This window comes from Hemitrygon akajei, chromosome 19 (assembly GCF_048418815.1).
Source record: "Hemitrygon akajei chromosome 19, sHemAka1.3, whole genome shotgun sequence".
Taxonomy (NCBI): Eukaryota; Metazoa; Chordata; class Chondrichthyes; order Myliobatiformes; family Dasyatidae; genus Hemitrygon; species Hemitrygon akajei.
In genome coordinates this window covers 74,543,352-74,568,961 of record NC_133142.1, presented here as the reverse complement: position 1 = coordinate 74,568,961, position 25,610 = coordinate 74,543,352, and the positions used below count along the sequence as shown (strand labels likewise).

At 39.9% G+C, this 25,610-nt stretch overlaps 1 protein-coding gene across 3 annotated transcripts in view; it reads right to left on the bottom strand.

Annotated features, from left to right (window-relative positions):
• The window catches only part of slc26a6 (solute carrier family 26 member 6), a 145,819-nt gene that overhangs the window by 103,741 nt on the left and 16,468 nt on the right, over positions 1-25,610 (bottom strand). Inside the window, exons 2-3 of one of the 3 annotated variants that reach the window (XM_073072884.1) lie at positions 14,006-14,148; positions 8,577-8,761 (exon numbers count right to left, since the gene is read on the bottom strand). In XM_073072884.1, the coding sequence (XP_072928985.1) occupies positions 8,577-8,740 (164 nt within the window). In that variant the 5' untranslated portion in view covers positions 8,741-8,761; positions 14,006-14,148. Of the gene's footprint in view, positions 1-8,576; positions 8,762-14,005; positions 14,313-25,610 lie in introns of those variants that run through there. The other 2 variants (XM_073072885.1, XM_073072883.1) reach the window with 2 other exon arrangements.

Below are 25,610 nucleotides of genomic sequence, written 5' to 3'. Positions count from 1 at the left end.
ATTGCTATTATTTCGGGTCTGATGCCCAGGAAATGAGAGAGATACACAGCTCATGTCAGTAATGAGAGAGAGACAACACAGGGATACACAAAGGTTGGAATGTCTCCTATTGACAAAGAGAGAGATTACTGCTATTGTCTCTTGGAGAAGGAGTTGTGTATTGAGTACTGTTCTATTCATTGAAACCCCTCAGGGGGCAACCAGAGTGGTCTGGTTGAGGGATTGCATCATCCCAACCTGATTGACACCTGAGACCCCGTGAGTGGGGATAAAAGCAGGGTCTGGGGAACACCCCTCAGACGCACCAGGAAAGACGTTACGAGACCGGTGGGGGCTTGTGTGTGTGTCCACCCTTGCCTGGGTGAAGAGTCCTCCACGGAATGGTCTAGCTAAAGGACGGAGAGGTCATACGTGAATGGCCACAATAACAACGCATCGACAGATCAAGATCGTAAGAGGAAAGTCGGCAAGTTAATAGCTGTTACTCTCTCTCTCTCCAACAATTGCAACACAGTGATCAGCAACTACCGCAGCCTGCATGAACTGAACTGAACTTTATATTTCCATTGGACAATTCATTATCCCCTAGACAACGATAGAGCTTATTTCTTGTTGATTATTACTATACCTGCACTTTTAGGTTTAGTATTGATGACGTATATTATCTGTATATTTGCATTGATATTATTTTTGTGTATTTTTACTAATAAATACTGTTAAAAATAGTATCATCAGACTTCAACGGATACTCCAATCTTTGCCGGTAAGACACCCAGTTACGGGGTTCGTAACAGCCTGACAAGTCTGAAGCCTGAAGTTTGAATGATTTACAACGGTTTGATTGTCTTGTGGCGTAAAGAGTGATGAAATTGGAAGATTTGATGGTAAAAGAAAGTCTTTACCTTAAAATGTATTTTATCTCTGAAAAAGACTGGTTTGGATGGTTCTAACCTCAGATAACATAACGGGAAAACTGTTGAAAGACTAGATAATTCTGAACCATCTAGAACTTTTTCTCTGCAGCATTTAAATGAACTAATCATTTTTTTTGTTCCGTATGCTTTTGCAAAGATTTTTAAAGTAATTACTTGGATTTTTTTACGTTTTAAAGATAGATTGGATAACTTAAAGATGGCGATTGTTTTTCTTTTGTGCAAATATTTCAAGAATTGTTTTGGATGTATTTTTCTTCCCTTATCTAATATTATGAAGGTTATTTTCAAAATTGAAGATTGTTTTGTTCTACAAAAAAACACTGTTCCTTCCAATTTAATTATATTGAGATTCATGTCGACTCTAATGAGTTTTATGTTCGGTATAGGGAGACAGAGATTCCTTTTTTCATTTTTTATTATTATTTAGGTAGGTGGAGTTTATTATCGCTTCTTTGCTTTTCTTGGGGCTTGTGTAGATTGATACCAACTTATTTCTGGGTCTTTTAGTTTGGGTGGGGTTTTTTTCCTTCTTTTTTTGTCCCCATTATGGAATCCCGGAGCATACGCAAATTATTATTATTGTCATTCATCTCCGTCATTTTTGACTACCTTATCCTGACAAACGTCTAACTACTCTTTTTAGATACAAAGTCTCATGATGATATCTAAACAGCTAAATGTTTTAAGTTGGAATGTCCGTGGTTGGAATCATCCTATTAAGCATAAGAAAACATTTAAAATTATTAACCGATTCCAGCCTGATATAATCTTTGCTCAAGAGACGCATATCAGGTTATGTGATAAGAATCGATTTTTTAACTTTTGGAAGGGTCCTCAGTTTCATGCAAACTCCCAGAGTAAAACTAAAGGTGCTTCTATTTTTATTGATTCCAATATCCCTTTTAATCAGGAGGATATTATAGCCGATATTAATGGTAGATTTTTGATTGTTAAAGGAATAATTTGTAATAGGAAACAGTTTTGGTTAATATTTATGGACCCAGTGTAGATGATCCCTCTTTTTTTAAAGCTATCTTTGCTCTGTTACCTGATTTAAATGAATATATGTTATTAATGTGTGGTGATTTTAATACTTGTTTAAATCCTTTAATGGATAAGTCATCACCCAAACATCGACTCCTTAATCGTTCTGCATCATTTATTAATTCCTTTTTATTTGATTATGGTTTAATTGAGATCTGGAGGCATATGCACCCTAGTGATAGAGAATACTCTTTTTTTCTCACATGTTCATAATAAATATTTGAGAATCGACTATTTTATAGTTGACCCTTGACTTCTATTTAATGTTCTGAAATGTGAGTATGATGCGATTGCTATCTCTGATCATGCTCCTTTAAACCAAATATTTGAATTGAAAGATGTTGTTTCTACCAGACTATTTTGGCGTTTTCCAGAACACTTGTTACGAAGTTCAGAATTTGTTGAGTTTATTGAAACTCAGATAAAAGAGTTTTTTCTCTTTAATAATACAGGAAACGTCTCAAAGTTAGTAATTTGGGATACATTAAAAGCTTATTTACGTGGTCAGATTATTTCGTATATAGCTAAACTGAAGAAACAAACAAGAATAGAACTAGATAAAATTTCTAAACAAATTAAAGAATTAGATAACATTAATGCAATCTCTCCAAATGTTGTTTCATTTAAAAGAAGAGTAGAATTACAATCACAATATAATTTACTATTAACATATCCTATTGAAGGGTATTTGCTTAAATTGAAAAGTCAATTTTATATTTTTGGGGATAAAAATAATAAGCTCTTAGCTTCCCAATTAAGAGCAGCTAGAGCTAAAAGACATATTTTAAAGATTCGTAAAAATAATGGAGATATAGCAAGTAACCATGAAGACATTAATAATATTTTTCAAGATTCTTATTCTGATCTTTACAAATCTCAATTTCCTGCAGATTCCTCCAAAATGAAGGCTTTTTTACATAAGATTAAATTTCCTCAAATTTCTGCTGAAGATCAACAGATGCTTGATGCTCCAATTACCAAGCATGAAATTCAGAAAGCTATTTTATTAATGCAATCAGGTGAAGCTCCTGGACTTGATGGTTATTCGGTAGGATTTTACAAAAAATTTGAAAGATTACTTTCTCCGTATCTTTTAGAAATATTTCATGAATCCTTTGAGAAGGGTAGTTTACCTTCTTCCTTTTATGAAGCATCTACTTCCTTAATCCTTGAGAAAGATAAAGATCCTACTAAATGTTCATCATATAGACCTATTTCACTATTAAATGTCGATGCAAAAATTAATAAGCTAATGGCTAACTGCTTGGAAAATATTTTAACTAAAATCATCTCTATGGATCAAACGGGCTTTATTAAAGGCCATTACTTTCTCTAATGTTTGGAGATTGATGAATATTATATATTCACCATTATCTAAGCAACCTCAATGTTTATCTCTCTCGACACAGAAAAGGCATTTGATAGAGTTGAGTGGCCATATTTGTTTAAAGTATTAGAAAAATTTGGTTTTGGTAATAATTTTAATAGGTGGATTCAAATGATTTATAAGAATCCTATTGCCACAGTTATTACTAATAATTTCAGGTCCTCTTTTTTGTCACTTCCTCGTGGTACTAGACAGGGATGTCCATTAAGCCCTTTATTATTTAATCTTGTATTGCAGCCTTTGGCTATAACACTATGTGAAGCCAAAAATATTCATGGTATCTCTATGAATGGAACCATGCATAAGATTTCTCTTTATGCAGATGATCTTTTGATGTTTATTTTGTATCCTGAGGAATCAATTCCTAATCTTTTGGAAACATTTAAAAAACTTTGGTAAATTTTCAGGATATAAACTTAACTTGAATAAAAGTGAATTGTTCCCATTAAATGCCCCTGTTTTATATATATAATGATATCCCTTTTAGAATTGTTAATACTTTTAAATATTTAGGTATTATAATTGCTAAAAAATAAAGATCTTTATAAAGCTAATATAGTTCCTTTAATGGACTCCATGAAACAATTATTTTCTAGATGGAATCCACTTACTCTCTCTTTAATAGGCTGTATCTATGCTGTGAAAATGATGATTTTACCTAGATTTTTATATATTTTACAAAATATACCTATCTTGTTAAGTAAAAATGTTTTGATCAAACTGACTCTCTTATTTCTTCCTTTATTTGGAACAATAAAAGACCAAGAATTAATAAATATCATTTACAAAAAATTAAAAAAGATGGTGGACTTGCACCCTAATTTAAGACTATATTAATAAGACTATGTTAATATTAGACAATTATGTTTTTGGCTATATTGGCTTGACAAGAGCCAAAATCCACTATGGGTTGATTTGGAACTAAAAGTTGTTAAACAATTTCATTTAACTTCAATATTAGGAGCTCCATTACCTCTACAACTCTCTAAAATTCCAAATTTAAATCTTTACCCTGTTATTAAACAATCCTTATGGATTTGGTTTCAGTTTTGCAATATTTTTAATTTTAAACAATTTAAGTTGTCTAGTTTTTTATATCGAAACTTTTTATTTAAACCTTCAATAACCGATCCCATTTTTCTCCTATGGTGAAATAAGGGGATCCGCTCTTTTACAGATTTATTTTGTGATGGGTGATTGATGACTTTTGAAAAGTTAATTAACAAATATTCTCTTGTTCATACACATTTTCTGCAGTATCTTCAGGTTAGACATTTTTTACAACGATATTTATCTAAGTTTCCATATTTACAAGAACCTGATTTGTTGGATAGCATTTTGAAGTTGAATCCTTTAGTGAGAGGTTCTATTAGCAGAATTTATAATTTACTCTTGTTACAAAAAGAGAACCTCTCACTAAAGATTAAACAAGATTGGGAGAAAGAACTTAATTTGACCTTTGTTAGTGAAGATTGGTTGTGAGTTTTGAAAAAACATAAATTCTGCTATATGTGCCAATCACTTTTTAATTCAATTTAAAATTGTTTACCGTTATTATTTAACAAAGGAGAGACTATCTAAAATATTTCCTAGTATAGATAACCACTGCGATAGGTGTAAAACTGAAGTAGCTACTTTGTCACATATGTTCTGGTCATGTTCTTTATTAAAACCGTTTTGGAAATTTTTATTTTCTACAATTTCTAAAGCTCTGAAAATTAATTTGCAGCCTAATAGATTGACTGTTCTATTTGGAATAGTTCCGCATCATATTCAGGGTATTTCATCTTCAGATCAACATGTAATTGTATTTGTTACATTATGGCAAGAAGGGCTATTTTATTAAAATGGAAAGATACCTCTGTTCCTACATTAATTGAATGGTTTTCTCAAGTAATGTTATGTCTCAGTTTGGAAAAAATTAGAAGTAGAACTTTTGATCCCTGATTCGATTTTGAGAGAAGATGGGGCTCTTTTGCCAAATATTATCATTTAATTTGAATTATTTTATATGGTTTCCTTCCAATCTATTTTATATAAACATGAATTGGCGGTTGATGATTCTTTTTCATTATATATATAGACGATGGTAAGACAGATTGCTCCGGGGGTTGATTCCTAATGGGTTTTTTTCCCTTTTTGTTGTAGTCAGTGGTTTTTTTTTTCTTAGTTAGATGGGGTTCTTTTTTTCTTTCTTTTTACATATAAATCTTTTATTTTCATTTTTATATACTATGATCAGTTTTTATTTTCTTCAGCTTTATTAATCATATATATATTAATTTGTTGAAGTTTTGTATCATCTTATAGCTGTAGAAGATTATGTACCAATAAAAAGATTCTAAAAATGAAAATGAAATGAATTTTACACTTCTAACTGTAATTTATAATTTTGATTATTCAGTATTGCACTATACTGTTGCCAATAAACAACAAATTTCATGACATATGCTGTGATATTAAACCTGATTCAGAATTCTGATTCTAAAAGCCAGTTCAAAAAATATTACAGAGGTAGGCATGCCTTTCAAAAATGATAGGAAGGGAAAACCATTGCCGTGTTTAAAGCATCTCACATGCCTTATGAATAGAAACAGTGCATGAAAACCCAGGGAGTGTTGATTATATTAACATGATGGATTGTACTGTTTTGCTTACCTAATGCACTTCTCTACCAAAACACACATTTTTGGCTCAGGTATTGCACAGATTACATGCAATCTAAAAGCTCCTTCACTAACTAATTTTCAGTAAACCAAACCTGTTGCACCAGCATGACTTTACTAGCTCGCGTGCTTGCTGCTCTTGTATTCAACGAGATTAATTCAGGATTAATGCCGGGGAGATTAGTTGTCTGAACAAGGACTATGAACCACTTGTAAATGTCAGTGGGAGGAACTTTTATTCTTGAAGCCTGTCCTAGATTTGAATCAAGAGAATGACAAAATAGTACAGAGCTCAGTCTGTCAGCTCACCTTCTTATATTTCTGTCATGGAAAGCAAATCGTGTTTTTATCTCTTGATGACCCTTTCCAACATTCATGTTTTATAATGGCCAGAGCAAACATTCAAATTACGGTTACAAGTCACACACCATTTGGTTGTACTTTGCCCCATTAGGTTGATTTGCGTTTGTCACTGTATTTATTATTGTATTTGTTATTAACTCTTTGAGCTCCAGGTGAGCATTCTGATGTAGATGACAATAAACTGATCTGAAGAAGAATCACTGGTCCACAATAGAGCTTCAATAATTGGAAATATGTTTGAATATTGAGCCAGGTCCATTAACAAATTGTTTGTCATTCATACATTCTCCAAAGTTAGTTTGAAATTACAACAGTGAGGTTTTTAGTCGGTTTTCATCTTTACCCATGCAACAGTTAAAGCAGCTATCTTTCCTTTTAGTAAGAAAGATAATGACTACTTTCTTAGATGTAAACATCCAAAAAGAAGTAGATTTCTCAAATAAAGATAAATGCTGGAGATAATACGACGGATTTTGGTTAATTGGGACAACTACTTATTCGGATCAACTCTTAAAGAACAAAAACTAATCATGAAAATAGCCACATTCCCTTCACTTACTTGGGCATGATCCCACTTAATTGGCACAGGAGACTGTTGGCAAACAGCTTCTAACTAGTCCCAAACAAGAGGAAATCTGCAGTACTGGAAATCCAAGCAACACACACAAACTACTGGAGGAACTCAACATCCATGGAAAAATGTACAATTATCATTTCAGGCCGAGACCCTTCAGCAGTTTCTAACTAGTGCCACATGCATGCACTTGTCTGGCTGCTAGACACTACGCCATGCTTACAGCAAACAGTTTTTAAATAGTATCTCTTGTGCATTTATGTGTTCAAAAAGCAGTAATTTTTGTCACTGATAGATGGCAAGAAATACGCAGTAAGATAAATTAGAAATGTTCTGCAACACACACAAAATGCTGGAGGAACTCAGCAGGCCAGGCAGCATCTGTGGAAAAGAGTACAGTCGACATTTTGGGCCGAGACACTTCATCAGGACTGGAAAAAAAATGAGGGGTCAGAGTGGGGTGAGGGGAGGAAAACCATAAGGTGATGGGTGAAACTGGGAGGGGGAAGGGGTGGGAAGTGGATTGGTGAAAGAGATATTGGCTGGAGAAGGGGGAATCTGATAGGAGAGGACAGAAGGCCATGGAAGAAAGTAAAGGGGGAGGAGCACAAGAGGGAGGTGATATGTCAGTAAGGAGATAAGGGGAGAGAGGAAAATGGGAATACAGAATGGTAAAAGAGAGGGAGGGGTTCATTACCTTATCTCATTACCTGCCTATCACCTCCCTCTGGTGCTCCCCTCCCTTTTCTTTCTACTCAGAATACTCCGTGTGGTCTGACCAACTTTCTCTCAGATTCTTTCACTCACCACACCCCAGTGAAATTTACAGTAACCATTATTTCCACCTAACAGAGTGCCCATTGAGTGTACACCCCGCAGCTTGAGTTCTCTCTCAGAGCAGACCTTCCATCTTAATCAACAGCATTAGTTTCAGCCATGAGGTAGTTGGCACCTTCACTTCGTTTTAGTCAGGCAGAATCAGCTGTAAATGAAGTGCAGGTAGCAATGTGCACTAGGTTCCCTCAGGTTGCCATAGCTGCATGTGTCTCAAATAGCCTCTGACAACCAAGTCCAGCTCCTGGCCTTCACGTGTGGCTTAACTACTGCCCAGCAGAACTGTTTCTACTGACCGGCTAAAGGCGGGTTACTGGCACCTTAAAACCATTCACTCTGGGCAGATGGGGTTCATTAGCCATGCTTAGCAGCTCATCTAGGAGAAGGAGAACTCTGATCTCAAATTGCTGCCTTGCAGCTATACCCACTTTTGGGGAAGGTTTTAAGAGTAAACCCCAAGGAAAAATCTGGAGCTGGAGTCCCTTAGGCAGTCCTGCACTGCGTTCAACGCTGACTGGCAGCTCCTACTGTTAATGCCAAATGGTACCAGTCTCTGCTGTTCCTTTGGATTCATCATCTGTGCAGAGAGGGGTATCCAGCTACATGGACAACAGTTTGTTCTCTGTATCCTACTGCCCTGTGTTCCGGCTTGCATAGTCAACCCCAACCAATTACAAGCAATGGGCTGTCAGTTAGAAATGTGAATAAAGGACATTTCTCTCTGCACATTGGAACTGGTTTTCACTTTTGAGAATAGGAAAATGGCAACTGACCTCAGGTTCTCTTTCATCTTTTCCTTTATTGATGGACCAGTTCTTTCCGTTCGGTGTGCTACCCTTTCCAGACCCTCCTCATCCAGGACTGGCCGATCCACGTGGTAATCTGATCTCCGCATCCGCAGGTTGGGGGCTCCCTCATCTTCTGACCTGGCAGTCATTTGGACCCGTGGCAGTAGTAGCTGTGGTACAGGAGTAAACAGAAACAGCAGCCAACAAATCAGTGCATCGAGGAAGCAGTTTTAATTGTAATGGCAAAGTCCAAAGAATATTCACAATTTACTCATTCTCCATCAATTGTTAAGTTCCTGGCACAAATTTCTAGGAAAGTTTTGAAAGATATTTGGGCCAAATGCCAGCAAATGGAACCAGCTTACATAAGCATCTTGTGGGACTTTAAAAGTTGGGCTGTATTGCATTATTCTGACTCCATCTATGATGGAAGAGGCCAGAAAATTTTATAATGCTGACAGCAACACTCCTTTTTTGATGCAGTTGTTTATTCTGAATATATCTGACCTCATGCATGAGTAAGACTATATGACCACAGGGTCTAGGAGCAGAATTAGGCCATTCTGTCTATCAAGTCTGCTCCACCATTCCATCATCTCTGATTTATTTTCCTTCTCAAGCCAATTCTTCTGCCTTCTCCCCATAACATTTGATGCCCTTACGGATCAAGAATCTATCAACTTCCACTTTAAGTATTCCCAGTGACTTGGCCTCCACAGCCATCTGTGGTAATGAATTCCATCAATTCACCACCATCTAGCTAAAGAAATTCCTACTCATCTCTGTTTTAAAGAGATGTCTAAATATTGTAACTGCACAGGAAGCTTTTCCACAACTGCATTTTTCTATTCTACTCTCAGATTACAGGTTGTTTTTAATGTGAAGAGCATGAAAAAATAATAACAGAAAGAACAAAGACAGTCATAGCTCCTTAAGCTTCTCCACATCTTCAGAAAGGTCTAGCTCATCCTTTATCTCAATTTCCTTGTCCCTTCATCATTTATTCTCCAATTATCTAACTTTTTCAGCAATTTGGCATCAGCAACTTAGCATACACAGACCTCAAGGTTAGAAAATTCCAGGTATTTCTACTTCTCTGAATTAAGAAATTTCTCCTTACTTCAGTCCTATGTTATCCAATCCTTTTCCTTGAAAGGGGCAGTACCTGGTCTGGCCAATACATCTTGTAGCATTAAGATGCAATTATGAAAGTTTCCTCTATATTTCAATTCCAATAAGCTTATCAATACATTGAGAAATCATGGTTCAAATATCAAGTAAGGAAATTTTCACAGTAACCTTGCCACTCACAACTCTGAGGCAATTAGATAAATTATTGAAATGAATTGAGTAAACAATATGGTGGTATTAATCCTGCCATAAGATCAGGATATACTGGAAATACTCATCTGGTCAGGCAGCAACTGTGGAAAAACAAACCAAGATGATGTTCCAGGTTGGAGACTTTGTTCTCAGGAAGTGGCAAGTACTGAAATAACTGATGTTATTATCTACCTCTGAGTCATCCACTTGACAAAGGGTATGAATGATCCAAATTTCTCCTACTCAAGCTCTGGAAGGAGTGCCTTAGTGTTTGCCCTGTGTATCACCAACTTAGTCCCCGTGACATATAGCAACACAATGCACTCTTTTATTCCATTCACATTGTTAGCAACTTAGTCAAGTTGAGGGCAATTTCCCACAAGCTTGGTACTCCATTCAATCCTAAATGATATGCAGGCTCAGTATCACAAAGGTCATCTACTGTGACATGACTTGTCCTATGGCCAGATCTCTCACCCATTCTTTTTACCCAAGACACAGCAAGTTGAAGGCTTCCCTATTAGAACTGACAGATTCCTCTCTGGACACCACAACCACCCAGAATCCTGCTGCCCTTATCCGGACCTGCCTGATTCCTGTCCATGCTGACCACTGTTGTGTTTATTTTGTCATACAGCATGGAAAAGTCTCTTCCATCCCTTCGAACCCTAACCTAATTACAGGACAATTTACAATGACCAATTAATCTACCCGGTACATCTTTAGTCTTTGGGAGGAAACCAGAGCAGAGAAAGCCATAGAAGACATACTGAGACTGTGTACAGAGGGCACCAGAATTGAAATTTGAACTCCAATGCCCTGAGCTGTACTACCATGGTACCAGCGTGCTTTAAGAATGTAGACCCAAGACACAGGATCAATACACCCCAAGAAAGCAGAAGTAAAGGCAGGATGACACAACTGTGGCTGACAAGGGAAATCAAAGCCAACAGAAAAGGCAAAGAGACGGCATATAAGAGAGCAAAATTAATAGGAACTTAGAGGAATAGGAAGCTTTTAAAACCCAACAGAAGGCAATTAAAGAAGTCATAAGGAGTGAAAAGATGAAATATGAAGGTAAGGTAGACAATAATATCAAAAAAGATGCCAAAAGATTTTTCAGATATATAAAAATAGAGAGGGAAGTGTAGATATCAGAGCACTGGAAAGTTATGCTGGAAAGGTAGTAACAGAGGGCAAGGAAGGACTGAATAAGGATTTTGCATCAGTCTTCACTGTAGAAGACACTAGCAGTATGCTGAATGTTTGAGAGGGCAGAAGTGAGTGCAGTTGCTATCACGAGAGAGAAGGAGCTTGGGAAGCTGAAGGGTCTGAAGGTAGTTAAGTCACCTGGACCAGATGGACTACCCCAGGGTTCTGAAAGAGGTAGCTGAACAGATTGTGGAGGCACTAGTAATGATCTTTCAAGAATTACTAGATTCTGGCATGGTTCCAGAGGACTGGAAAATTACAATGTCACTCCACTCTTCAAGAAGGGAGGGAGGCAGAAGAAAGAAAACTATATGCCAGTTAGTCGGACCTCAGTGGTTGGGAAGATGTTGGAGTTGATTGTTAAGGATGAAGTTTTTGGGTACTTGGAGGCACATGTTAAATGGGATGAAGTCAGCATGGTTTCCTTAAGGGAAAATCTTGCCAGACAATTTTATTGGAATTCTTTGAGGAAATGACATGTAAGACAGACAAAGATGGATGCTGTGTCCTTGGATTTTCAGAAGGCCTTTGACAAGGTGCCACACATGAGGTTGATTAGCAAGGTAAGAGCCCATGGAATTACAGGAAATATACTAGCATGGACTAGCATTGGATGATTGACAGGCAAAGAGAGGGAATAAAGGGAGACTTTACTGGATGGCTGATGGTGACTAGTGGAGTTCTGCAGGTGTTGCTGTTGGGACCGTTGCTTTTTTGTTATAATCGATGATTTGGATGACTGAATTGATGGTTTGTGGCCTAGTTTGCAAACGATATGAAGATATATGGAATGCAGGTACTGCTGAAAAAGCAGGGAGGTTGCAGAAGGACAGACAGATTAGCAGAACTTGCAAAGAAGTGGCAGATGGAATACAATGTCAGGAAGTATATGGTCATGTACTTCGGTGGAAGAAATAAAAGCATAGAATATTTTCTAAATGGAGAGAGAATTCAAAAATCTGAAGTGCAAAGGGACTTGGGAGTCCTTGTGCAGGATTCCCTCAAGGTTAACTAGCAGGTTGAGTCAGTGGTGAGGAAGACAAATGCATTGTTTGCATTCATTTCAAGAGGACGAGAATATAAAAACAAGGATGTAATGCTGAGGTTATATAAGGCACTGGTGAGACCACACTTGGAGTATTGTAAGCAGTTTTGGGTCCCGTATTTAAAAAAGGATGTGTTCGAAGGAGGTTCATGAAAATGCTTCCGGGATTGAAAGGCTTATCGTATGAGGAGCATTTGACGGTTCTGAGCCAGTACTTGCTGGAATTTAGAAGAATGAAAGGGGATCTCATTGAAACCTATTGAATGTTGAAAAGCCAAGAGAGGGTGAATATGGAGAGGATGTTTCCTATAATGAGGGATTCCAGGGCCAGAGGGCACAACCTCAGGATAGAGGGATGCCTATTTAGAATGGAGGTGAGGAGGGATTTCTTCCGCCAGAGGCTGGTGCATCTGTGGAATTTGTTGGCATAGGCAGGTGTGGAGGCCTGGGCATTGAGTATACTTAAGGCAGAGGTTGATGGATTCTTGATAAGTCAGGGTGTGAAAGGTTATGGGGAGAAGGCAGGAGAATAGGATTGAGAAAGATAATAAATTAGTCATGATTAAATGGCAGAGCAGTGTCTATGGGCTGAATGGCTTGGTTCTGCACTAGTGCTTTAGGGTCTTAAAATGTTATAATAACCTTTCAGCTTACTCTGAGATTCATATAACACTTCCCTCCCACATAGCACTTCAGTTTTTTTTCATCCATGTGTTTGTCTGAGTCTCTTAAATGTCTCTATTTTATCTGCCTCCACCACCAATTCCAGTAGCATATCCACACACTCCTCTCTCTGTAAAAAAAAACGTACCTCTAATATTCGCCCATATACTTTATCCTGATAACCTTAAGTTATGCTCTTTCGTACTTGCCATTTCCAGCCTGGAAAAAAGGTGATGACTATCCACTCTATCAAGTCACTTCTCATCCCCCTTCACTACAAAGTGAAAAGACCTAATTCCCTCAACCTTTCCTCAAAAGGTACACTCTCTAATCCAGGCAAATCTCCCTTGCACTCTCTTTAAAGCGTCCACATCTTTCCTGTAATTAAGTGCATAGAATTGAAATTGTATTTTCTTATGAAAATACAAGCTACATAAAAAAACCCAACAGCTTCACTTAAAAAGTAAAGATAAGACATTGTATCCCACAACTAATTTTTAACTAAGGACAGGATTGGATTAGGAACAACAGATGAATCACAGCTACATTTTTCTCCTTTAATGTTTTGGCTATATAAATTATACAACCCAAGAGTAATTATGAACTCTTATTTATGGAATCTCAGTATCAATGTTAAATTAAGTATACTCAGAGGAAATAAAGTCTTCAGAACTAGCTTACTGTGAAGGATTATTTGTTATTGTTACTTCCGTCAATTTGTTCCATTATAAGATAGTAATTCAATCTAATGAAAAAAATAGACCAAAATCATGTCTGTACTACCAGTTTTCAAACTATGAAAGACAAGTCTCAAACCTCGTGTGCAGTCATTTGAGATACTGGCTGCAACATTAATTAAACAATTTCTTCAAATTGTCTCCTACTATTTTAAGTGCAGATACAATAACCAAGCAGGGTGTGAAACCTTTGTTGCTTTTGATTTCTAGACAGATTAAAATTAGTTCAAAAATAACTTTTACACATTTTGAGCTGTTCTGTAACTTACAGTTCTCTGATTTCAACAGCTTTTTTAACAAATGGCTGGCAATTACTTTATGATTATACAGTAACATTTTGAGATCTTCTCAGTGAATCCAAGTTGAAGCTGAAGACCATAGATCCCGCTAATATCAAAATTTAAAGGAAATAATTATTAAAGGAAAAAACCTACCTTAGTTTAGGGATCTTTGATTAAATTGTTCGAACCAGGCTCTGCCCTCTTGATGCCTTCGAAGCTTCCGTACCAGGATTTTCCCACTCAATATCTTCTATGATCCTTCCCACAAATTTTCTTGGATTACCCTTTGAAATTAACTGCATGTAAAGTAAAGATAAGTCCCAACCTTTGAGCTATCAATTCAAAGGCAGGTGTAATTAAGACAAGCAGCACTCTGGTTAAGCCATTGGACGGGTATCTGGAGATCTAGATGATTGAACTGGCAACACAGGTTTGAGTTTCTTTGTGGCGCTGGGGATTTTAAATGCAAATAATTTAAAGAGCTTGCAATATAAACGTTAACTGTGAAACTGCTGGATTGTTGTAAGATTGCTCTAGGTTTATAAACATCCCCTGGGAAAGTAACGTTGTCACCCTTCCTGGCTATGATGTATACGATAAAGAGTAACAGAACACTACAGCACAGAAATAGGCCCTTTGGCCCAACTAGTCCATGCTGAACTATTAATGTTTAGTCCCATTGACTTGCACCTAGACCTTAGCCCTCCATACCCCTCCCATCCATGTACCTATCCAAATTTCTCTGAAATATTGAAATTGAACTCGCATCCTTCACTTCTGCTGGCAGCTTATTCTACACTCTCACCACCCTTTGAGTGAAGAAGTCCCCCCTCATATTCCCTTTAAACACTACCCTTTCACCCTCAACCCATGACCTAGTTCTCATCTCACCCAACCTCAGTGGAAAAATCCTGCTTGCATTTACCCTCTCTATTTTGTGTACTTCTATCAAATCTGCCCTCATTCTTCTACACTCCAGGGAATGAAGTCCATACCTATTTAGCTCAGATCCTTGAGATCCTTGTAAAATTTCTCTGCACTTTTTCAATCTTATTGATATCTTTTCTTTAGATAGGCGATCAGAACTGCACACAATACTCCAAATTCAGGCTCCCCAGCATTTTGTACAACTTCAACATGACATTCCAAATCCTGTACTCAATGTCCTGATTTACAATAGCTCTCTTTATGATTCTATCTACCTGTGACAGCACTTAAAAGGAATTGTGGATCTGTATTCCCAGATCCCTCTGTTGCGACTCATTATTGATATTAAATGAATAGATCATTCAAGGAGGGTGATGTACACAGCCAGTCAATTGACAATACACTGAAGTTTCCGATCCATGAGGTTCCTGTAGATAATGACGTTGACCCTTTTCAGAAGTAAATGTGGAATTGTACTCCGCACACAAGAATAACTAATTCAGAATTATCAGTAAAATATACAAAAATGCAGCAGAGTCTTCCTGATGTAAAGTGCAGAGTCTTCCTGCACACTTTAAGGTTGGAAAAAATAAATTAAAATATGTTCTATTTGTCCCGTGTACATCAACACATACAGTGAAATGCGTTGTTTGTGACCAATCAAATCAATAAGGATTGTGCTGGCTGCCCACAAGTGTTGCCATGCTTCTGGCACCAACACAGCATGCATACAACTCGCTGAACATAACCACATGTCTTTGGAACGTGGGAGGAAACTGGAGAACCCACGTGGTCACAGGGAGAACATTACAGGCAGCGACGGGAATTGAACCCCAATGCTGACTGCTATGCTAAGTGATCCTGTTTTCCTTTCAGTAAACCCATAACACCTCAGCCATGAACTTGTGTGTATGAATTTTACTGAAGTTAGCCCCCACATCCTGGTCACCACTGGCCTCACTTGTTTTCGTTGCTCCTTCATTGTCTATGAGTCATAAGCTTGGAGTTTTCAGTTCACAGCACAGAGGGGCCACCTTCATCTTATGGAATGCAGTGGTTCAAGAAGAGCTACCACTTGTAGAATGAGAGGTAAGTAATGAGCTGCCATATCTCTCAATCAATTTTTCAAAAATCTGTGTGGTCATATGTCAATTTTTTTTCTATAATCCAACAGTTTAGTGCTTCACTATCTTTACAAATTTACAACCAACAATACTTTCATAAGGTGAATTAATGGTATCACCAACCTAGCTAGATGGAATGAAAATGCCATCATCCTTGTTCTAGATATTTGTCATTAATGACTTGGGACACTTTGCTCATGATGATGTCTAAGACATCTCTGGTTTTGGATAAGGTGAAGTTAGGTGAGGACCCTGCATTTGGTACCAGTAGTAGTAGTGACAATAGACAATAGACAATAGGTGCAGAAGTAGACCATTCGGCCCTTCGAGCCTGCACCGCCATTTTGAGATCATGGCTGATCATCTACTATCAATACCAGGTTCCTGCCTTGTCCCCATATCCCTTGATTCCCCTATCCATAAGATACCTATCTAGCTCCTTCTTGAAAGCATCCAGAGAATTGGCCTCCACTACCTTCCGAGGCAGTGCATTCCAGACCCCCACAACTCTCTGGGAGAAGAAGTTTTTCCTTAACTCTGTCCTAAATGACCTACCCCTTATTCTCAAACCATGCCCTCTGGTACTGGACTCTCCCAGCATCTGGAACATATTTCCTGCCTCTATCTTGTCCAATCCCTTAATAATCTTATATGTTTCAATCAGATCCCCTCTCAATCTCCTTAATTCCAGCGAGTACAAGCCCAGTCTCTCTAACCTCTCTGCGTAAGACAGTCCAGACATCCCAGGAATTAACCTCGTGAATCTACGCTGCACTTCCTCTACAGCCAGGATGTCCTTCCTTAACCCTGGAGACCAAACCTGTACACAATACTCCAGATGTGGTCTCACCAGGGCTCTGTACAAATGCAAGAGGATTTCCTTGCTCTTGTACTCAATTCCCCTTGTAATAAAGGCCAACATTCCATTAGCCTTCTTCACTGCCTGCTGCACTTGCTCATTCACCTTCAGTGACTGATGAACAAGGACTCCTAGATCTCTTTGTATTTCTCCCTTACCTAACTCTACACCATTCAGATAATAATCTGCCTTCCTGTTCTTACTCCCAAAGTGGATGACCTCACACTTATTCACATTAAACGTCATCTGCCAAGTATTTGCCCACTCACCCAGCCTATCCAAGTCACCCTGAATTCTCCTAACATCCTCATCACATGTCACACTGCCACCCAGCTTAGTATCATCAGCAAATTTGCTGATGTTATTCTCAATGCCTTCATCTAAATCGTTGATGTAAATTGTAAACAGCTGTGGTCCCAATACCAAGCCCTGTGGCACCCCACTAGTCACAACCTGCCATTCCAAGAAACACCCATTCACCGCTACCCTTTGCTTTCTATCTGCCAACCAGTTTTCTATCCATGTCAATGTCTTCCCCCCAATGCCATGAGCTTTGATTTTACCTACCAATCTCTTATGTGGAACCTTATCAAATGTCTTCTGAAAATCGAGGTACACTACATCCATTGGATCTCCCCCATCTAACTTCCTGGTTACATCCTCGAAAAACTAACCAACAGATTAGTCAAGCATGACTTGCCCTTGGTAAATCCATGCTGGCCCGGCCCAATCCTGTCACTGTTATCTAGATATGCCACTATTTCATCTTTAATAATGGACTCTAGCATCTTCCCCACTATTGCTGTTAGGCTGAAAGGACGATAATTCTCTGTTTTCTCCCTCCCTCCTTTCTTAAAAAGTGGATAACATTAGCCATTCTCCAATCCTCAGGAACTGATCCTGAATCTTAGGAACATTGGAAAATGATGTCTACTCATCACCGTTTCCTTCCTAATGTGGATGGTGGATGGTGTTTTAGGCTGAGCTGGTGAAGGGACTGAAATAACCCTTCCACCATGAGCTGGTTTAACTGACCAACGGCAGCCTATAGGAGGAAACAGCAATACTGACCCAAGGCTGGGTTAGTAGACTATGTAAAACCTTGAACAAAAGCAGAAACGTAGGAAAAATTCAGTCATGTGTGGAAAGAAAAACTAGTTAACACTTCAGATAACAGGCCTTTCATCAGAACATTCTGCTTAATCTTGAAACACATTGTAGAATTATAATAAAGTTCTTCGGGAAATACAGTAGACATTGAACCACTATTGTTACATGGGGTCCAGTGGATTATTTGCCTGAGGCACTGCCCTTCCAGTATTCAGTTTTATTGTCTTTGGTATCAAAATGGTCGTATAGTTGGTGAACAATGCACTGCACCCCCGTCAGTGTGCGATGGTGGAATAGGACATGGATCCAACTTGTTTATATCAGCTGATGTAAGTTAAATCTGTATTTTTAGACTCAGGGTGAAATTGTGATCAGCAAGCCACATATACATTTATACAGACAGAGAACTTCCCTGAGTTCTTACAGAGAACATCTTGGTCATCATAAGTATAAGGAAATGTGATGTTTAAAAGAGGCTGGATTCTTCTCTCCATTGTGACCCACTTGTGAGTCCAGCATTGTTTTCTCTGCAAGTCATGCAAAGTTTGCACAGAGAATTTTTTTACTGGTATGGATATGTTGGACTATATGTACCTGCATTGATGATATATGAGTGCAAGGAAGGGGCTGAAAATACCTTTGTTTTCTCCATATCAGTGGAATGGAAGCAATTCTGAGGAAACTCCTCATCTGTGTATGCAATATCTGGTGTTTTGGTGGGAATTCCATCCTGAACTGTGAACCTCTGCATACATATCCTGGGGATACATCAAACTTTTTCAATGAGAATAGGTGAGTCAGATGCCAAGGAGAGGAGTGGTGCCACCGTTTGTTCTAGTTTTCCAGACACCAGAACACACAATGGCCGTGAATACATTGTGGAACGGCCATCATCCGATGAGCAAGTATGAACAAGGTTGGGCCTCGAAACTGAAGCCCTGCCAACCTTCTTTCAGAGAACAGGGTAGAAGTCTAAAGAGATATCAGAATCATTAATTATCCTAAATTACAACCTTGCAGCAACAATATTTCTCCAGATGATAATTCAACAACCCAGAGAGCATGAAGGTAAAGGAATAATTCAGTTGATAATTCCCATTCGCCCTCCCTTACTGTCTCATCAATATCTCACCCATTCACCTAGTACCCTACCTAACAGCTATCCAACTTCAGACCAATACCCCACCCATCCAACCTCCCCTATCCACTAATATCACACCAACATCCCACCATACAACACCCTACTTTTCTACTCTACCTTACCTTTCTCACCAATTTCCCCACCAACACCTTACCAATCCAATGTCTTCCTCGTCCACCCTACCCTACCCTTCTCAACAATTCCCCACCAACATCTTCCTCATCTACCCCACCCTACCCTTCTTACCAATTCCCCAGTCAATACTCTACTCATCAACACTACCCAATCCTTCTCCACAGTTTCCCACCATCCCACTCATCCAACACCTTCCTCATCCACCCTACTCAACCCTTTTCACCAATTTCCCATCAAGAACCACCTACTCACCCAAAACCCTATCTATCCAGCCATCTATGCACTCAATCAACACCTCATCTACCTATCCCACTGCTCATCCACCAACAACTCTCTTCCAATCTCCCACCCAACATTGCACTGAATACCACATCCAGTCATGAAATCAACTTCCCACTAATCTCCTGACAACACCATACCCATCCATCTACCTAGCACACCCAGCACCAATCACCCACACAACAGCACGCCACCAAACCAACTCCTCATCGGTCTTCCACACATGTGCTGGAAATATACGTAGACATTATGGCTGTGTGGAGGATAGATATCAGGATTAGGTCATCACAAACCTATCCATTCAGCAAAACAAAATGTCTGAAATGTTTCATAAATCAACCTGGTCCAGTTTCAAGTGTATCTTCTTCCTGAAATAGCTGGCCATATATCCTCACCTGATTTTCTCTCACCTATTTCCTAATATTTACCTTTTCTATGTATCAATTGTACAAATAATCATTTTGATATTTATTCATAAAATGTATTAAGCTTGACATATATTGTCCTTCCCTAATTTTCCTGAAGTGATGAGGAGGTCATGAGTTGGTCCCCAGTGGTAAGTCACATAGAGGTCACAGATGACCAGGGACAGTGGATTTCCCTTCCTGAATTTCATTGGTAAACCAATTGAGTTTTTATGACATAAACTAAAAAATGCTGGAAAATTCAGCTAGTCAAATGGTACCTGTGAGAGGTAAAATAGATTTAAACTTTTGGGTCAAAGATTCTTTGTCAGAAGTAGGGAAGAAGTGTGGTTTAAGTTGCAAAGCAGGTGGGGGAGAGATGGATAGGACAAAGCGGATATACCTGATGGTGAGGCCAGGGTTGTCATGGAGATAAGCCTGAGATGATGTCATCACCTCATTTTCCTTCCTGTTGGGTATGGTCTTTCATTGATTCTATTGTGTTTCTTGCATTTACTGTGAATGCCCACAAGAAAGAATGAATCTCAAGGTTGAGTATGGTGACAGATATGTACTTTGATAATGCAGTTACTTTGAACTTTGATCCGGTTGAGAGGTTATTAAGGACATGTAAAGAGAAAACATGGACAAAAGAACAAGAAAATTATGGAATGAGTGCAGTGATAGAGAGCAAATACAAACAAGAGAATGTAAAAGCAGAGTGGTAGGAAATGGCTGGCAGGTCAGGCTGTGCCGAATCACTGTTATACCTGGAGGACCTACAGTGGAACGGACCGGTTCTGGTACATACAGAGAAAGTGTGTTAACTAAAGTTGTATGATTAAATATTGAGTCTGCAAGACAATAACATCCCCAGACAGAAGTTGAAGTGGTATTCCTTAAGCTTATATTGAACTTCATTACAGCAATGCAGGGGTGTACAGACAGATAGGTCAGAGTGGGACTGTGAATTGAAGGAGCAGGCAACAACAGGAACGTGGACTGAATGCAGGTACATGGTAAAAGTGGTTACCTACTGTATCCCCCATACGACTTCTCCAATATAAATATTGAGAACATTGAATGCAATAAGCTAGATTGCAAGAAATGCAGGTATGGGGCATTTGGGTCTCTGGATGATGGAAAGTGAAAAAATAAAAGAAAAAGCACATAGCCCCTAGAGTTTGAAAGGGCTGCTGGGCAGAAGGAAGAGTGGATCGTGGAGTTGTGAAGAGCATGCTCCCTTCAGAAGTGTAAAGGGAAGGGTAGGATGTGTCTCTGTTGAAGGAAAGTAGTGGGAGGCTCTCAGACCATTTACAAACGTTTGTAGGTACACAATGTAGGTTTAAAGTAACTTTATGTCCATGGTAAAAATGGTGGCACATACTGTATCTACTTTGATTATAAATTTTACTTTGACTGCTAACTTTGTATTATATGTGTAACTGAATCAGTTATAATATCACTGGCAAAAGGCATGAAATTTGTTGTTTTATGGCAGCAGTACATTGCAATACATAATAAAAACTATAAATTTCAATGAACACTAAGTGCTGGAGGAAGTCGGCAAGCCAGGCGGGATCTATGGAAAAGAGATTGGGGGATTGTGGGGGGTGGAAGACGTGCTTGGTGGTGGAACCCCATTGGAGATGGCTCCCTAACTTTCTGCTTTCCACAGGGATTGTGGGGGGTGGAAGATGTGCTTGGTGGTGGGATCCCATTGGAGATGGCTCCCTAACTTTCTGCTTTCCACAGGGATTGTGGGGGGTGGAAGATGTGCTTGGTGGTGGGATCCCATTGGAGATGGCTCCCTAACTTTCTGCTTTCCACAGGGATTGTGGGGGGTGGGGTGGGGAGGTGAGGGGAAGACGTGCTTGGTGGTGGGATCCCATTGGAGATGGCTCCCTAACTTTCTGCTTTCCACAGGGATTGTGGGGGGTGGGGTGGGGAGGTGAGGGGAAGACGTGCTTGGTGGTGGGATCCCATTGGAGATGGCTCCCTAACTTCCTGCTTTCCACAGGGATCGCTCCCTTGTCCATTCATCCCTCCCCACTGATCTCCCTCCTGGCATTTATCCTTGCAAGCGGAACAAGTGCTATACCTGCCCCTACACCTCATCCCTCACCACCATTCAGGGCCCCAAACAGTCCTCCAGGTGAGGCGACACTTCACCTGTGAATCTTTTGAGGTCATCTACTGTATACGGTGCTCCCCGTGTGGCCTCCTGTATATCAGTGAGACCCAACATAGACTGGGAGACCGCTTCGCCAAGAACCTATGCTCCAGCTGCTAGAAAAAGCCGGATCTCCCAGTGGCCACCCATTTTAATTCTACTTCCTATTCCCATTCTGGCATGTTCGTCCACAGCCTCCTCTACCACCATGATGAGGTCACACTCAGGCTAGAGGAGCACCACCTTATATTCTGTCTGGGTAGTCTCCAATCTGATAGCATGAACGGCGATTTCTCCAACTTCCAGTGTTCCAGTGATGGCTGCCCCTTCACCATTCCTCATTCCCATTTCCATCTCTCACCTTATCTCATTATCTGCCCATCTAGTGCTCCTCCCCCTTCCCTTTCTTCAATGGCCTTCTGTCCTCTCCTATCAGATTCCCCCTTCTTCAGCCCTTCATCTCTTTCACCAATCGACTTCCCAGCTCATTACTTCACCTCTCCTGCTCTCTGGTTTCACTATCACCTGGTATTTCTTTCTCCCTTCCCCCACCTTTTTACTCTGATTTCTCATCTTTTTTTCCAGTCCTGAAGAAGGGTCTCAGCCCAAAATGTCGACTTCATTTCTTTCCTATAGATGCTACCTGACCTGTTGAGTTCCTCCAGCATTTTGTGTGTGTTGCTTTGGAGTTTCAGCATCTGCAGTATTTCTTGTGTTTATAAATTAAATAAATAGTGCAAAAAGAGAACAAAAAAATACTGAGGTGGTGTCCATGGGTTCATTGTCCATTCGGAAATCTGATGGTGGAGGGGAAGAAGCTGTTTCTGAAATGTTAAGTGTGTGTTTTAGGCTTCTGTACTTCCTGATTAGCTGAAGGTAAATTCCCCATCTCTTGTCCAACAAAGGTTTTATGTAACTTTAAACATATTTCTCTCTTTGGGGTCTAACCTTTGAAGTCTCCATGCTGCTATTCCCCATTTGCGAAATACAAAACTTTGGCTTACTTCCATGGAGAGTCAGCTCCCACTTTACTATACAGAAGTCCATTTACCACTCTTTCCTGTGTTCTGCGGAGATGATAGGGTAAACTTTAACTTTAAAACTGAGGCCCACTGCAAAAGAATCATTCAATTTCTTTGTATCACAAATAATAAAATGAATGAGCTAACAGCATAAATGGATCATGGTTATAAATATACAGTTCAAGAGCAAATGTTGTTGGTTGAGCCAATCACTTTCCTGAAGATAGTTCAGGTTCATGTTTAAACAACTAATCCTCTGCAAAAAATTTATAGAGATTCAACGATCATGTGGTTTCAGCCTGATAGGATACTCAGTCATGTAGAAAATACACAGGTCTATCAAGTGACCCCAACCCAAATTTTGAAAGCTATTGTAGCTAAATATTAATTGGGAGCAGATGCACTTGTCAACCATATTGTCGGGTTTGCAGTGGTTACAAAGACCAAGTTATTTCACTCTTGTCAGCAATAAAACAAATAATTTTATGTGACATTATTTCAACATGTTTTTAGCAAATTACTGTGCACTCTGCTCTGGTAGATTTTGAAGATTTTGAACAGAGTATTAATATTAGTAAATTAGTTATATTTGCTGGAAATATTTATGTACAATGATAACATTTAAAACATTTGGATGGATACATGGAGTGGGTCAAATGCTGGTATATGAGACCAGTTTAAATGGATATCATACTTTGTATGGATGAATTAGGCCAAAGGGTCTGTTCTGCACTGTAATACTCTGTGGAGGAGCTGAGTGTGTAGGCCTCCTCCTGCCAGTAAGCCTCTCCACCACCAAGACTCCTGCAGTGCCTCCTCGGGGCCACACACGGAAACTGGGTATCTTACGGTCCCAGGCTAAACTACAGGGGATCTCGGAGCAGCAGGGGGCCCCAGAGACGTGGCATGCAGGCCCACCACTGTGTGAATACATCCTGGTGCCTGTCAACCACTGTCCCAGCTGTGGGTAAATAGCCCCATTGCCTAGTGGTAAGTCTGTTGAGACAAGGCTAAGGGAGCACACCCCGACAGAAAAGCAATGTGCTGGCGGCACGCAATAGGTGGGCCTTAACAGACCAAGGACCCGGCAGCCTCCTGCAGCCAAGATGCAGGACTGGTTGTCCTGGGATCACCCTTGCCACCGGGATTTACCTGTTCATCATGAAGATAGTGCTACTGGGCATGGCACACACCCTGTGACACTTTAATATCTTCCTTGCGCAGGTCTCCACCTCTGACCACGGTGAACAATACCTGGACCTTACATGTGGTTGACGTCTGACAGTGATGGGGTGTCTGGCAATGGGAGCAGGTACGAATGGACTGGGAGCGCCTAGTCAGAACCCTGCATGGCATGGCAGCAGCACAGGGTATTTGGTCGCTAGCAGCTGGGACTGAGCGGCAGCTGTTTCCGACAGACCCCTGTGCGACTGAGCAGCCCTATTTAGGGACCGCACTCCTCACCCCAATTGGGGAAGGACCTAGAAAAGGTGGCCTAAACATTGCCCATTCAATCACTCACCTGGCTAGGTTACCACACCTATCGGGCTATTCCACTACTGCGGTCAAAATAAGAAACAATACAACTTAAAACTGGCAACATGGAATGTAAGGACTCTCCTGGACTCGTACGGCATCTCTGACAGACCTCAATGGAAAACAGCCTTGATCGCTGCTGAGCTGAGGTGGTACAACATCAACATTGCTGCCCTGAGTGAGACCAGACTCCTGGATGAAGGCTCTTTAACAGAGGAAGGGATGGGTTACACCTTCTTCTGGAAAGGTTTCCCCCCAGGTGGACAACATCTCCACGGAGTAGGATTGGCCATCAAGAACACCTTTCTACCAAGTCTCACAGAAACACCTGTTGGCATTAGTGAAAGACTAATGACCCTCCGTATCCCCCTGGCAAAGAAACGTTATGCCACGCTTCTCAGTGCCTACGCACCAACTTCGCCATCTGAGAATGAGGCCAAGGAATACTTTTATCAGACATTGGATGAAGCTCTTTGCCAGATCCCTAAGAATGATAAGATCCTTTTGCCTGGGGACTTCAACGCTAGGATGGGACAGAACAACAGGATATGGAGTGGAGTGCTAGGTAGGTGTGGTATTGGCAAGGTCAATGCAAATGGCATGAGGCTACTTGCTCTTTGCTCTGAGCATAACCTTACCATAACCAACACCATCTTCCAGCAGAAGGCAAAATATAAGACCTCGTGGATGCACCCTCGCTCTAAACATTGGCACATGATCGACTTCATCATTGTGAGACGTGGTGACATCAAGGATGTTCTCATCACCCGTGCCATGAGAGGCGCAGAGTGCTGGACTGACCATCGTATGATTGTGGCCAAGTTCCATATGAAAGTGTGTCCCCCCTTGCGGCTGCAAAATCCCAATAAAAAGCAGCTATATTGCAACCGCATGAGAAACACAGAAGCAAGAAGTGAGTTTTGACGCATCCTAGCTGAGGAGCTAAGGGAGCTAGAATCTTGTCTGAGTTTGAAAATACCATGGAACAACAGTGGACCTATATCAGCTCTGCACTCTATGAGGCAGCAGCCCAATCCATCGGCCATAA